Source organism: Mesoplodon densirostris, chromosome 12 (assembly GCF_025265405.1).
Source record: "Mesoplodon densirostris isolate mMesDen1 chromosome 12, mMesDen1 primary haplotype, whole genome shotgun sequence".
Classification (NCBI taxonomy): Eukaryota; Metazoa; Chordata; class Mammalia; order Artiodactyla; family Ziphiidae; genus Mesoplodon; species Mesoplodon densirostris.
In genome coordinates, this window is record NC_082672.1 from 15690976 (window position 1) to 15705191 (window position 14216).

The 14216-nt window shown below is 41.2% G+C and overlaps 1 protein-coding gene across 3 annotated transcripts in view; it reads right to left on the bottom strand.

Moving 5' to 3' along the window:
• MTHFD1L (methylenetetrahydrofolate dehydrogenase (NADP+ dependent) 1 like) overlaps positions 1 to 14216 on the bottom strand; it is a 205301-nt gene that overhangs the window by 145438 nt on the left and 45647 nt on the right. For all 3 annotated transcript variants that reach the window (XM_060114711.1, XM_060114713.1, XM_060114712.1), the window contains exons 12-15: positions 6638 to 6774; positions 5158 to 5204; positions 2810 to 2917; positions 1854 to 1928 (exon numbers count right to left, since the gene is read on the bottom strand). In XM_060114711.1, coding sequence (XP_059970694.1) covers positions 1854 to 1928; positions 2810 to 2917; positions 5158 to 5204; positions 6638 to 6774 — 367 coding nt within the window. The remainder of the gene's footprint in view (positions 1 to 1853; positions 1929 to 2809; positions 2918 to 5157; positions 5205 to 6637; positions 6775 to 14216) is intronic.

The window sequence follows — 14216 nt, forward strand, 5'->3', positions numbered from 1 at the left end:
CTAAAATGGGAGACACAGATATTTGTAATAATACACCCTTTGAATAACAGGTGACAATACACAAAGAATGAGTGCCGTATTGTCTGTCATAGCCTGAGGCTCTCTATGTGGTCACCATGCGCCGTGCACAGAAAGGGCATAAAACTTCCATCTAACCGATGCTCCAGTTCACTAGTTGTTCTTTTCAGACACAAATAGCAATCATTTTTTTTTTAACAATTTCCTCTTTTATTTATTTATTTTATTTATTTTTTTGGCTGTGTTGGGTCTTCGTTGCTACACGCAGGCTTTCTCTAGTTGTGGCGAGCGGGGGCTACCCTTAGTTGCAGTGCACGGGCTTCTCACTGCAGTGGCTTCTCTTGTTGTGGAGCATGGGCTCTAGGCGCGTGGGCTTCAGTAGTTGTGGCACACGGGCTCAGTAGTTGTGGCTCGTGGGTTCTAGAGCCCAGGCCAGTAGTTGTGGCATATGGGCTTCGTTGCTCCGAGGTATGTAGGATCTTCCCAGACCAGGAATCGAACCCGTATCCCCTGCACTGGCAGGCAGATTCTTAACCACTGCGCCACCAGGGAAGTCCCTACCAATAATTTAAGTAACGATTATGTCTATGTTTTCAAGTTATTTCTAATTCCACAAGAAAAAAAATTAAAACTTTTAAGGGCTTCCCTGGTGGCGCAGTGGTTGAGAGTCCACCTGCCGATGCAGGGGACACGGGTTTGTGCCCTGGTCCGGGAGGATCCCACATGCCGCGGAGAGGCTGGGGCCATGAGCCATGGCCGCTGAGCCTGCGCGTCCGGAGCCTGTGCTCCTCAACGGGAGAGGCCACAGCAGTGGGAGGCCCGCGTACCGCAAAAAAAAAAAAAAAAAAAAAAAAAAAAAACTAAAACTTTTAAAGCATCTCTTTGTATAAAGAAAACACTCTAACAAAGTGGTTTTTGATAAAGTATAAGAAAAGAATCTGGGGAATAAACTATAAACGTTGGAGATGCTGAGGATACCATATTGTGTGTTATTCTCAACAAACTGAACTTGGTTCAGTAAGAAGCCAGGGGGTGATTTTTTTAAACCAATTCTCACCAACCAGTGGCTGTAGATTATACCACTAAAGTTATTTTTTAGTCTGAAAAAAAGCAAAGGGAAAATCTATGTGATAGTAGGGCATTAAGTAGCAAACAGCACTAGAAAATGGTAAAATGGATAAGAATTAAGAGCACATCCACAAATACAATCTTAGAATCTTGCTACAGTAAAAACTGAAAGAGATGAATTTTCAAAGTCTTTCTTAGAAAGTTAAGAACTGTCATGAAAAAGGAAGACTCTTGGCGATCCTCATTTGTTAGCTGACTAGAGTTCTCAGCAGAGTGGTGCTCTCGGTTTATAGATGAAGAAGCTGACATCTATAAGGGTGAACTAATTTGTCCACCTGCTTTTTGGTGCAGGATCAAGGCCTCAGGCCTCTAGTTCTGGGCCATCTCTGTTACACTGTTCTGTCTATTTAGAGTTCAGTATCCAAAAAAAGCATCTGAAAACCAAAATCAAATCAAGTTCAAAATTTCTGGTTCTGCGAATTTTTCTGATTTGTTTCCAGGGTATTTTCTTTTTTTTTCTTTTTTTTTTTTTTTGCTGTACGCGGGCCTCTCACTGCTGTGGCCTCTCCCGTTGCGGAGCACAGGCTCCGGACACACAGGCTCCGCGGCCACGGCTCGCGGGCCCAGCCGCTCCGCGGCATGTGGGATCTTCCGGGATCGGGGCACGAACCCGTGTCCCCTGCATCGGCAGGCGGACCCTCAACCACTGCGCCACCAGGGAAGCCCAGGGTATTTTCTTTTTAAAGAACCATTAACTAGAAACTTACTTTCAGCCGAGCAAGTTGAATTTTTGAAAATTCTCTAACACCATTCACTGAAGCAACCAGTCGATTATACAGAGCCTAGAAACGCAAAATAAAAACCAAACTCACAAAAGTTTAAGGGCCAACCATGAACTTGGACAATTTACAGAATATGACAAAGTTCATTGCATTTATAACCAAACTGTTTAGATTACAGACCCTATTAAAATTCTTGGTTAATGTAAACAATTTAGACTGAAGTTCTGCCACTTTAATAAATCCGACTAGATCTGCAATAATGCACATTGTAAAGAGTTTGTATGAAAATCCATTTCTTGATCTACAGCCTTATAACTACCAAATTAAAATTCATCTCTATATTTATTTTTGGCTTCAAAAACTCACTAGGGAGTTAGTTTAATTGGAGGATGTCAGGACCTTTGTAAAATGTGTCAGAAATTCCCACTTTTATCCATGTTCTATGTCTGAAGAATTAGCATCTAGTAGTCTGCCCCCTTCAGGTGTGTGATCTACCTCTCAGACCCTACAGCCCTGAGGCCCAAAAAGGGGGTCTGACCTGTTTAGCAGGGCATCTAGGATAGCTGCCTGTAACATTAGAATCTTAAAAAGATATCTCTCCAACGCCCTTAGCAGAGACCAGAGATTACACCCATGGGCAAAACTAAGAGAACTTGTCTACCAATTACCTTTAAAACTAAAGGTTCGTCTTGAAGACAATTTGGCTTAAAAAGTGCAACTAGCATAATTCTCCCAATAACTTGGTAGTGGTCGTAAACTCATTTGAGAACCTTACCAAAGTATAGATCCTCTCCTTAAGAAATAAGGACATATATACAATTCACAACATTTTGAATAGAATTTCAGAGAACTTTCGGACTCCAAAAGTTTTTTCATGAATTCCTTAATCCAGGAATCCCAGGATAAGATGCCCAAAATGGCCAAGAAGGAGCCTTTCTCACCTTATCTGTTTGAGTATTTTCATGCAAAATCCTTGTGTCGATAGCAGCAGCCAACAAGTTATTAGCAGCGGTGATGGCATGGATGTCCCCAGTCAGGTGAAGGTTGAACTATAAAACGAAACAAAAACATCTTTCTACTTGTTTCAAACAACCATTACAGTTCTGAAGGACTTTCCAAATAAACAAAATATTATGCTAATGACATACCCTTACAATGCTTAGGATATGTTTTATATAGCCTGACTCGGAAGATCAGAAAATGTCAGTCTTCCACTTGACAACAAAGAACACTTGCACAGACCTTCTATTGCAAATTCTTCCTTTCTCAGGTTAAGAGTGAAACAATTCTGATGGACTTAATGATTGGATTCCTTATTTTGGTTTTCTTTTTTCATGTACTTTTATGCACTGTTTTATAATTAAGAAAATAGTACCATATCAAATGTACTTGGGAATAAGGCAGGGAATAAAACACACAGTAGCAATAGAATAATATAGAATGTGACAGCCTGAGAAATAGAAAAAAAGTATCACTCTCACTACTCTCTATTTCGTTATTTTTCTTCTAATCTTATGTGCACACATGATTATTATTTGTAGAATCAGCATGTTTGTAATTTGCTAACTTCTTCAGATAGTTCTAACTACGCTGTCCCTCAGTTTGGCCCAACTTGGGCCATGCAGGTGATGCCATATGACAGCAGGTCACCAGCACCCTTTCAATACTCGATGGCACAATCCTGAGCTGTTCCCCAGGCCACGTTCCTCACACTCCATCCCCAACCTGGCCCCCTGGCTCTGGAGCTTCCTGGCTTGTGACTGTTACTCATCCTCCTGCAGATGTGAGGTCTGGGGCTATTTTTCGCAGCCAAGCCTTGACTATTCTTTCTCACTCCCACCCTCAATATTTGAAGATTATCCAAAATTTTCCTCTAGCTTCCATGATGCTCACATCTCTGTGTGTAAAAAGAAAAACCTTTCCTATTCCTTCAACAAAATCAACAAATACTTCCTAGTGAGCACCTCCTACGTGCTGGGCACACTGCTAAGTGTTGGGGCCCAGGGGGTCTAACTCCTCACGGCCCGATGGGACCACACAGAGGTAAACACAGAGCAGGAGGGGATCCGTGGGATGGAACAGAACCTCGACGGAGCAGGTACCATTTGAAATGTGAGCTGAGCAGGGAAGGCAGGAAAGGAAGGGAAGAACCTTCCAGACTTGGAAGCAAGAGACAACAGGTCAAGGAGTTTGACAGGGTGGAGGCAGGGAGGGTGGCGTGGGAACCTGAGACACTGGGGGTGGAGAGACGGCCGGAGCGTGACAGAGTAACTGCTGAAACGCAGGCAACAGAAAAGGACACGGGCTTTAGGAAGACTTCTCAGGACCTGAACCAAGAGGCTGATGTGGAGAGTGGAACTGATGGGACCTGGTCACTGGTTAAATCCAGGGGACAAGGAAGTGTTAATACAGGGTGTAGAAACTGGTCTTGTAGAAATAAGAATTGACACCATTGGCCTATTTGGACCATTTTTTTTTTTTTTTTGGAACTATGGCTGTCCCTCAGGATCCATGGGGAATTGGTTTCAAGACCCCGTAGATAGCAAAATCCACAGACCCTCAAAGTCCCTTATATAAAACAGTGTAGTATCTGCATATAACATACTCTCATCCTCCGGTATAATCTAAATCATCGCTAGACTACTTATAATACTCAATACAGTGTAAATGTTACGAAAATAGTTACCAGCGTGCATTAATTCAACTTTTGCTTTTTGGAACTTTCTGGAAAATTTTTTTTCCTGAGTATTTTCAAGCTGCAGTTGGCCAAAACCATGGATGTGGAACCTGTGGATACAGATGAGTGACTGGATTTGATTCTGGAGTCTCAGTTCACAGAAGTGAAGAGTCCAGGTCTTCCTGAATTCAGCAGTAGAACAGATGATTGATGGAGATACAGCTCTGCATCCTCTCACCCAGAACCCTTGAGGTGGGTTTTGGGATTCAGAATTTTTTGGAATGTAGAAAGGTAGTGTGATGGACACATAATTTATTTATAAAACATTCCAAGCACGGTCCAGGTCAGCATCCATTAATCAAAAATAATATTTCTGCAGCAAAATATATGAATATTTACACCAAGTGGTATAGACAAAATCCATAAGTAGCTCATTAACAGTAAATGTCAGGTTTTCCCCCAAAGGGTCAGGCAAACATTTCTGGTTTCCAGAGCCTTCAGAACTTTGGGATGGAGGATAAAGTACTGTGGGCCTGTATCTATAGAAGCACAGAGAAAAGGTTCCAGGAGGGAAAAACAGTGACACAAGACACATGTCTCTTGGAATCTTACCTCTTCCATAGGGATGACCTGGGCGTATCCGCCACCTGCAGCTCCTCCTATCAACAGAGCAGGTACCATTTGAAATGAGTTGCCAAGTACAGGAGCCCCAGGGACACAGCTCCCCAAGCCCAACAGGGAGGCAGGTACCCCCAAGATGCAATAAAAACAGGCAGTGAGAAATAATATGTCTCAGGCAAAGCAGAACAGAAGGTGAAGAAAGCTCACCCTACATCCCACTATATAATTTAAGGACTTCGGTCTCTTTGTTTAAAAGGGGGGTAAGCAGAATCCAGCAAACGGCGTTACAGCGAACATGAGATTCTTTCGTTAAGTTATTATTAGATCTATGTGGCTATGCTTCACCTAAACTGCACATGCATTTAAAGTACCAAAAAACTTTCCTAAATAAAATCTACCTGATCAACAGACTTACACATTACAGACTTCTATCAGTTTATTTTAGTTAATAGCATATATGATTTGTCATGCTGTTATCCCTCAACATAGTAGTTATTACATTAAAAAGAGTTCTCTATGCTAAAACAATGATACCTTCTGTGCCCACATCGTTTTACAGTTGACCCTATTTTTTATACACTATTTTGCCTCACGATAATCTGGTAAGCCTAGTACTATATACCTTTTACACTTTTACACATGCGGCTCAGAGAAGTTATGACTGGCTAAAGGTCACACAGCGGTAAGAGACACAGCCACAAATAAAACCCCAGCCTTCTTGTCCACGTCTAGTGTTCACTGCACTACATAATGTATGACATTCTAAGAGTACCTAAAGTTAGGAGTTGTTAATATTTGTAACAGTTATATAAATATAATACTGCTAAAAACCACAAAGTACCGAGAACAAGCAGCCATTGCAGCAGTAAAGGCCATTATAAAGTGAGCTGAAGAATGATTCACGATAAATCCATGAAGAAAGACTAGTGACTGTGGAGGGGCCAGATCGCAGCCCAACCACAGCCACAGAGCAAGTTCATCGCATCTCCCGGTCCACAGCCAGTTTCCAGAGCTCCTCAGGGCCCACGTGGCAACTCCGACGACATGAGGCTTGGGGCTGACCTAAGGGATCTCTTAACGGTTTGGATGGAAAGACCTTTTAGCTTGGCTGGGATGACAAAACACCAATATGAAGAGCAGAGTTTCAAAACCGCTCAGCAAAGAAGGTACTGATGAAATGGAAGGCTTCTGCTCAAGGCTGGAGTCCCGAGCAAGAGCCCAAGCATCGCTCAAGGGAAGCAAGGGCATTGGCTTCCTGAGGGGCTCCGCTGAGACCTCCCCCTGAAGCTCTCTCTGCGGGAGGATCATGTTGGGGCGATCTACTGAATGTGCAGGGAGGTGGGTGAGGGGTGGAGGGCTGCAGGAGTGCATGTAGAGACGAAATGTACCATTTCCTCTAGTAAGTTGTAATTCCACATTTGTTGGTGATAGAGTTTGCTCTGAAAAATATACTAGTTGTTAAATAAACTACCTTTCACTCCAAAAGTCGGTCCTTGAGAAGGCTGCCTCAGACAGGCAAAGGAGTTGATGTTCAGGTGCGCAGTCAGTGCCTGCACGAGCCCAATTGTAACTGTACTTTTCCCTTCTCCAAGAGGGGTGGGTGTGATCCTGGTTTGGGGGAAAAGGAATAGTAAATTTAATATTTTGTAGACAACCTATGCACAGTCAATCTATGGTACAAGAACCAACCCGGAGGAGACTGATAGAGACCAGGCCACTCCAGAATCACTGAATCATTCAACTTCCTTGGATCTTTTTATGGTCTGCCCACATCACAAAGGCCGCACTTAAGCTAAAGTCAAGATATAGACATACCTTTACCAAGAGTGTCAAGAAAGAAAAGTTATTCAGCAGTAGTGCCAATAACACTATCAACTTCAAGAAACGGCAAAGAATTATCCATCAAAATGATTTAAATAATTAAGCTGATGTCATTTTCTTGCTGATGGATAATTTGGCATTTGTTCTTCCAGGGCCGTTTACTGAGGGCATTAAGTGGGCACGAGGCCTAAGTCAATGGTCCATGGGTGGTGAGGCATGGCCAGACTCTCATTTTAGAAGGGATTCTAATGTCCCCATTCATCCATCTCCTTCTAGATATCAGTGTCTGGGGCTTGTCCAGCCATGTTTAAACACAAGCTGTGCAGGAGGCTCATTACCTCCAGGGTGGCCCATTCATTTCCTGATAGCTTTTACAGTTATACAAGTTCTTTGTCCTAAAGAGGAGATATCTGCATTCCTGTAGCTTCCTACAGACACACTCAGCCTCTCCCTTCCCAGACAACAACCCTTCCAGTATTTGGGAGGAATAAGTCCACAGCTCCTAAGCACACTAAGGAGATTAACTCTGCTCTGGGAGCTCACTGTTGAGCACACACCCTACAAAGCCAAGCATCAGAGGCTCACAACATCAAAGGATTAAGTAATGGGACAGGCGTACATTACATTCCCAAGTAAAGACCCATGAAATTGTTCCTTGGCATATTCTAACCACTGTTACAAGTTTAAAAACTTATTTTGCCTTACAATTTAGTCTTCTGTGGGTTAGATGCTGTGAGCCAGATTGTCTAGGACACTCAACCAAAACAAAACTGATGACAGAGTTTTCTGACCCATAAACCCCAGTGATGTGACCACAAAGAAGTAATACAACTATCTCCGTCCACCACAGCAATACAATCAATCACTCTTTCAGCAAATATTTCTTAAGTACCACTGTGTCCAGGTAACTAGACCCCGGGGACACAGTGACGACCACACTGGACTCCGCTGCTGACCTCACAGAGCTTATGGCCGATGGGAGATGTGGAGAGATAAATCGGCAGTTACAATGAATGTGAGAAACACTGAGACAGAGGAAACAGGGCAATGACACTATATCATGAGAGCACATAGGACGATCTAAGTAGACTTGGGACAGCAGGGAAGGCTTCCTGGTGGAAGTAACGTCTAAGCTGAGACCTGACAAATGAATAAGAGTTTGCCAGATAAAAGTGAGGGTGGGTTTGGGGTAGTTAATATGCTAGGTTCTGTGCTTTATATTTGTTGGGTTAATCTTCATTTGATAAATGAGGACACTAAGGCACAGGAATTTTAAGTATCCTGCCCAAGGCCACACAATTAGTAAGCAGTAGAGCTGGAAATTAAACCCAGGCAAGTCATCTGACTTCACTAGGTTATTTCTATGGATGGAAATCATTATCGATAATGAGTAATTTAAAGCATGGGAATGGGGACGATCAGTCAGTGGAGTGAACAGAGTACAGAAGGGATAAAAACAGAATTGTTAAGAACATTGTCTCTTAGGGAATAGTTAGAAGGGAGCAAAGGGAAACTAAGAAGGAGCAGCACTAAGTTCCGGGAAACCCTGACAGGAGGCAGAGGTGTGACAGGGGAATCTCCGAAGGGAGCCATGGAAGCGTCCACAGACTCAAATGCGGTCCAGTGAAAAGCGGTCACTGGATTTAGCAACCAGAAGGCTGCTGGGAGAGAGCTAGTGATTCCACTGGAATGCTCCTCGGTGATGGACACTTCCAACCAAGAGCCATAGGCATCACGATCTTACTTAAAGAAAATGCAGGTCAGATGTAGGGTGGATGAAGTACTGTACTGGTATTTACTTCTTGCAAAGGAAGAGAGGCTTTACTTAAATGTGTCACATGAAGGATTACATTTTCATCCCTAAGGATATGCTCACAATGCTGCGGGAGAGAGCCAAAGGCAGACACGCCCAGAGATGACCTCCCAAAAACTTCAGCGAAGCATCCAACCCTTAATGAGAAACACAGGACTGCTTAGCGTTCTGCCAACTGATACAATTCAGGAAAATCAGAAAGTAGGAAGTATTTATGGGGAGCAATCAAAGGAGAGCTACCAAAAACATTTTATTTCACCTCATTCCTACGTTTGGCATCAAAATTAGGCTTAATTGTCATCTCACGATCCTTAGCTCACATTCCAAACCAGCAAGTTGACTGAGGAAAGAATAAGCACCATGTTAACCTAATTTCTTTTTCTGTAAGAGCCTGGAGTTTATGGAAATGGAATTGTGGGTTCTGCTCATTATCTTCCTCATCTTCTCCTAGGATATTTATCTGCTCCCTCCAACTTCCCACAGGACTCATTTCGTGCTTATTATCTAACTTTTCAGGGGGCATTATGACTACGAGCTTGCTGAGGTGAAGGACTATTTCCATTGCATTTCTGTCACATGTCCAGGCACAGATGGGCAAAAAACATTAGAAAAAGAAATGACACCTTTTCTAAGACAAATGTTATTCACTGTCAACTACAGTAAAAACGAACTGAACGAGTTGGAGATCTCCCAGAGATCTCCAACTCAACGATAAGACCCAGGTCCACTCAACGACCAGCAAGCTACAGTGCTGGACACCCTATGCCAAACAACTAGCAAGACAGGAACACAACCTTACCCATTAGCAGAGAGGCTGCCTAAAATCATAATAAGGTCACAGACATCCCAAAACACACCACTGGACGCAGTCCTGCCCACCAGAAAGACAAGATCCAGCCTCATCCACCAGAACACAGGCACCTGTCCCCTCCACCAGGAAGCCTACATAACCCACTGAACCAAACTTAGCCACTGGGGGCAGACACCAAAAACAATGGAAACTACGAACCTGCAGCCTGCGAAAAGGAGACCCCAAACACAGTAAGTTAAGCAAAATGAGAAGACAGAGAAAACCACAGCAGATGAAGGAGCAAGGTAAAAACCCACCAGACCAAACAAATGAAGAGGAAATAGGCAGTCTACCTGAAAAAGAATTCAGAGTAATGATAGTAAAGATGATCCAAAATCTTGGAAATAGAATGGAGAAAATACAAGCAATGTTTAACAAGGACCTAGAAGAACTAAAGAGCAAACAAACAATGATGAACAACACAATACATTAAATTAAAAATTCTCTAGAAGGAATCAATAACAGAATAACTGAGGCAGAAGAACAGATAAGTGACCTGGAAGATAAAGTAGTGGAAATAACTACCACAGAGCAGAATAAAGAAAAAAGAATGAAAAGAATTGAGGACAGTCTCAGAGACCTTTGGGACAACATTAAATGCACCAAATGCGAATTATAGGGGTCCCAGAAGAAGAAGAAGAAGAAAAAGAAAGGGTCTGAGAAAATATTTGAAGATATTATAATTGAAAACTTCCCTAATATGGGAAAGGAAATAGTCAATCAAGTCCAGGAAGCGCAGAGAGTCCCATACAGGATAACTCCAAGGAGAAACACGCCAAGACACATATTAATCAAATTATCAAATATTAAATACAAAGAAAACATATTAAAAGCAGCAAGGGAAAAACAACAAATAATATACAAGGGAATCCCCATAAGGTTAACAGCTGATCTTTCAGAAGAAACTCTGCAAGCCAGAAGGAAGTGGCAGGACATATTTAAAGCACTGAAAGGGTAAAATCTACAACCAAGATTACTCTACCCAGCAAGGATCTCATTCAGATTAGACGGAGAACTTAAAACCTTTACAGACAAGCAAAAGCTAAGAGAATTCAGCACCACTAAACCAGCTTTACAACAAATGCTAAAGGAGCTTCTCTAGGAAGGAAACACAGGAGAAGGAAAACACCTACAAAAACAAACCCAAAACAATTAAGAAAATGGAAATAGGAACGTACATATCGATAACTACCTTAAATGTAAATGGATTAAATGCTCCAACCAAAAGACAGACTGGCTGAATGGATACAAAAACAACACGCATATATATGCTATCTACAAGAGACCCACTGCAGACCTAGGGACACATACAGACTGAAAGTGAGGGGATGGAAAAAGATATTCCATGCAAATGGAAATCAAAACAAGCTGGAGTAGCAATTCTCCTACCAGACAAAATAGACTGTAAAATAAAGACTGTTACAACAGACAAAGAAGGACACTACATAATGAACAAGGGATCAATCCAAGAAGAAGATATGATAACTGTAAATAATAATGTACCTAACATAGGAACACCTCAATACATAAGGCAAATGCTAACAGCCATAAAAGGGGAAATCGACAGTAACACAATCATAGTAGGGGACTTTAACACCCCACTTTCACCAATGGACAGATGATCCAAAATGAAAATAAATAAGGAAACACAAGCTTTAAATGATACATTAAACAAGATGGACTTAATTGATATTTATAGGACATTCCATCCAAAAACAACAGAGTACACTTTCTTCTCAAGTGCTCATGGAACATTCTCCAGGATAAATCATATCTTGGGTCACAAATCAAGCCTTGGTAAATTTAAGAAAATTGAAATCACATCAAGTATCTTTTCCAACCACAATGCTATGAGAGTAGATATCAATTACAGGAAAAAAATCTATAAAAAATAGAAACACATGGAAGCTAAACAGTACACTACTAAATAACCAAGAGATCACTGAAGAAATCAAAGAGGAAATCAAAAAATACCTAGAAACAAATGACAGTGAAAACACAATGACCCAAAACCTATGGGATGCAGCAAAAGCAGTTCTAAGAGGGAAGTCTATAGCAATACAATCCTACCTCAAGAAACAAGAAACATCTCAAATAAACAACCTAACCTTACACCTAAAGCAATTAGAGAAAGAAGAATAAAAAAACCCCAAAGTAGGGCTTCCCTGGTGGCGCAGTGGTAGAGAGTCTGCCTGCCGATGCAGCGGACACGGGTTCGTGCCCCGGTCTGGGAAGATCCCACATGCCGCGGAGCGGCTGGGCCCGTGAGCCATGGCCGCTGAGCCTGCACATCTGGAGCCTGTGCTCCGCAACGGGAGAGGCCACAACAGTGAGAGGCCCGCGTACCACAAAAAAAAAAAAAAAAAAAAAAACCCAAAAGTTAGCAGAAGGGAAGATATCATAAAGATCAGAGCAGAAATAAATGAAAAAGAAATGAAGGAAACAATAGCAAAGATCAATAAAACTAAAAGCTGGTTCTTTGAGAAGGTAAACAAAGTTGATAAACCATTAGTCAGACTCATCAAGAAAAAAAAAAGGAGAAGACTCATATCAATAGAATTAGAAATGAAAAAGGAGAAGTAACAACTGACATTGCAGAAATACAAAAGATCATGAGAGATTACTACAAGCAACTATATGCCAATAAAATGGACAACCTGGAAGAAATGGACAAATTCTTAGAAAAGCACAACCTTCCAAGACTGAACCAGGAAGAAACAGAAAATGTAAACAGACCAATCAGAAGCACTGAATTGAGACTGTGATTAAATATCTTCCAACAAACAAAAGCCCAGGACCAGATGGCTTCACAGGTGAATTCTACCAAACATTTAGAGAAGAGTTAACACCTATCCTTCTCAAACTCTTCCAAAATATAGCAGAGGGATGAACACTCCACACTCCCAAATTCATTCTACGAGGCCACCATCACCCTGATACCAAAACCAGACAAAGATGTCACAAAGAAAGAAAACTACAGGCCAATATTGCTGATGAACATAGATGCAAAAATCCTAAACAGAATACTAGCAAACAGAATCCAACAGCACATTAAAAGGATCATACACCATGATCAAGTGGGGTCTACACCAGGAATGCAAGGATACTTCAATATATGCAAATCAATCAGTGTGATAAACCATATTAACAAATTGAAGGAGAAAAACCTTATGATCATCTCAATAGATGCAGAAAAAGCTTTTCACAAAATTCAACACCCATTTATATAAAAACCCTCCAGAAAGTAGGCATAGAGGGAACTTACCTCAACATAATAAAGGCCATATATGACAAGCCCACAGCCAACATTGTTCTCAATGGTGAAAAACTGAAACCACTTCCTCTAAGATCAGGAACAAAACAAGGTTGTCCACTCCCACCATTATTATTCAACATAGTTTTGGAAGTTTTAGCCACATCAATTAGAGAAGAAAAAGAAATAAAAGGAACCCAAATCAGAGAGGAAGAAGTAAAGCTGTCACTGTTTGCAGATGACATGATACTATACATAGAGAATCCTAACGATGCTACCAGAAAACTACTAGAGCTAATCAATGAATCTGGTAAAGTAGCAGGATACAAAATTAATGCACAGAAATCTCTTGTATTCCTATACACTAATGATGAAATATCTGAAAGAGAAATTAAGGAAACACTTCCATTTACCATTTCAACAAAAATAATAAAATACCTAGGAATAAACCTACCTAAGGAGACAAAAGACCTGTATGCAGAAAACGATAAGACACTGATGAAAGAAAATAAATATTATACAAACAGATGGAGAGATGTACCATATTCTTTTATAGGAAGAATCAACATTGTGAAAATGACTCTACTACCCAAAGCAATCTACAGATTCAGTGCAATCCTTATCAAACTACCACTGGCATTTTTCACAGAACTAGAACAAAAAATTTCACAATTTGTATGGAAACACAAAAGACCCCAAATAGCTAAAGGAATCTTGAAAAAGAAAAACGGAGCTGAAGGAATCAGGCTCCCAGATTTCAGACAATATTACAAAGCTACAGTAATCAAGACAGGATGGTACTGGCACAAAAATAGAAATACAGATCAATGGAACAGGATAGAAAACCCAGAGATAAACCCACACACATATGGTCACCTTATTTTTGATAAAGGAGGCCAGAATATACAATGGAGAAAAGAGAGCCTCTTCAATAAGTGGTGCTGGGAGAACTGGACAGCTACATGTAAAAGAATGAAATTAGTACACTCCCTAACACCATACACAAAAATAAACTCAAAATGGATTAAAGACCTAAATGTAAGGCCAGACACTATCAAACTCTTAGAGGAAAACATAGGCAGAACACTCTATGACATAAATCACAGCAAGATCCTTTTGGACCCACCTCCTAGAGAAATGGAAATAAAAACAAAAATAAAGAAATGGGACCTAATGAACTTAAAAGCCTTTGCACAGCAAAGGAAACCATAAACAAGACCAAAAGACAACCCTCAGAATGGGAGAAAATATTTGCAAATGAAGCAACTGACAAAGGATTAATCTCCAAAATTTACAAGCAGCTCATGCAGCTC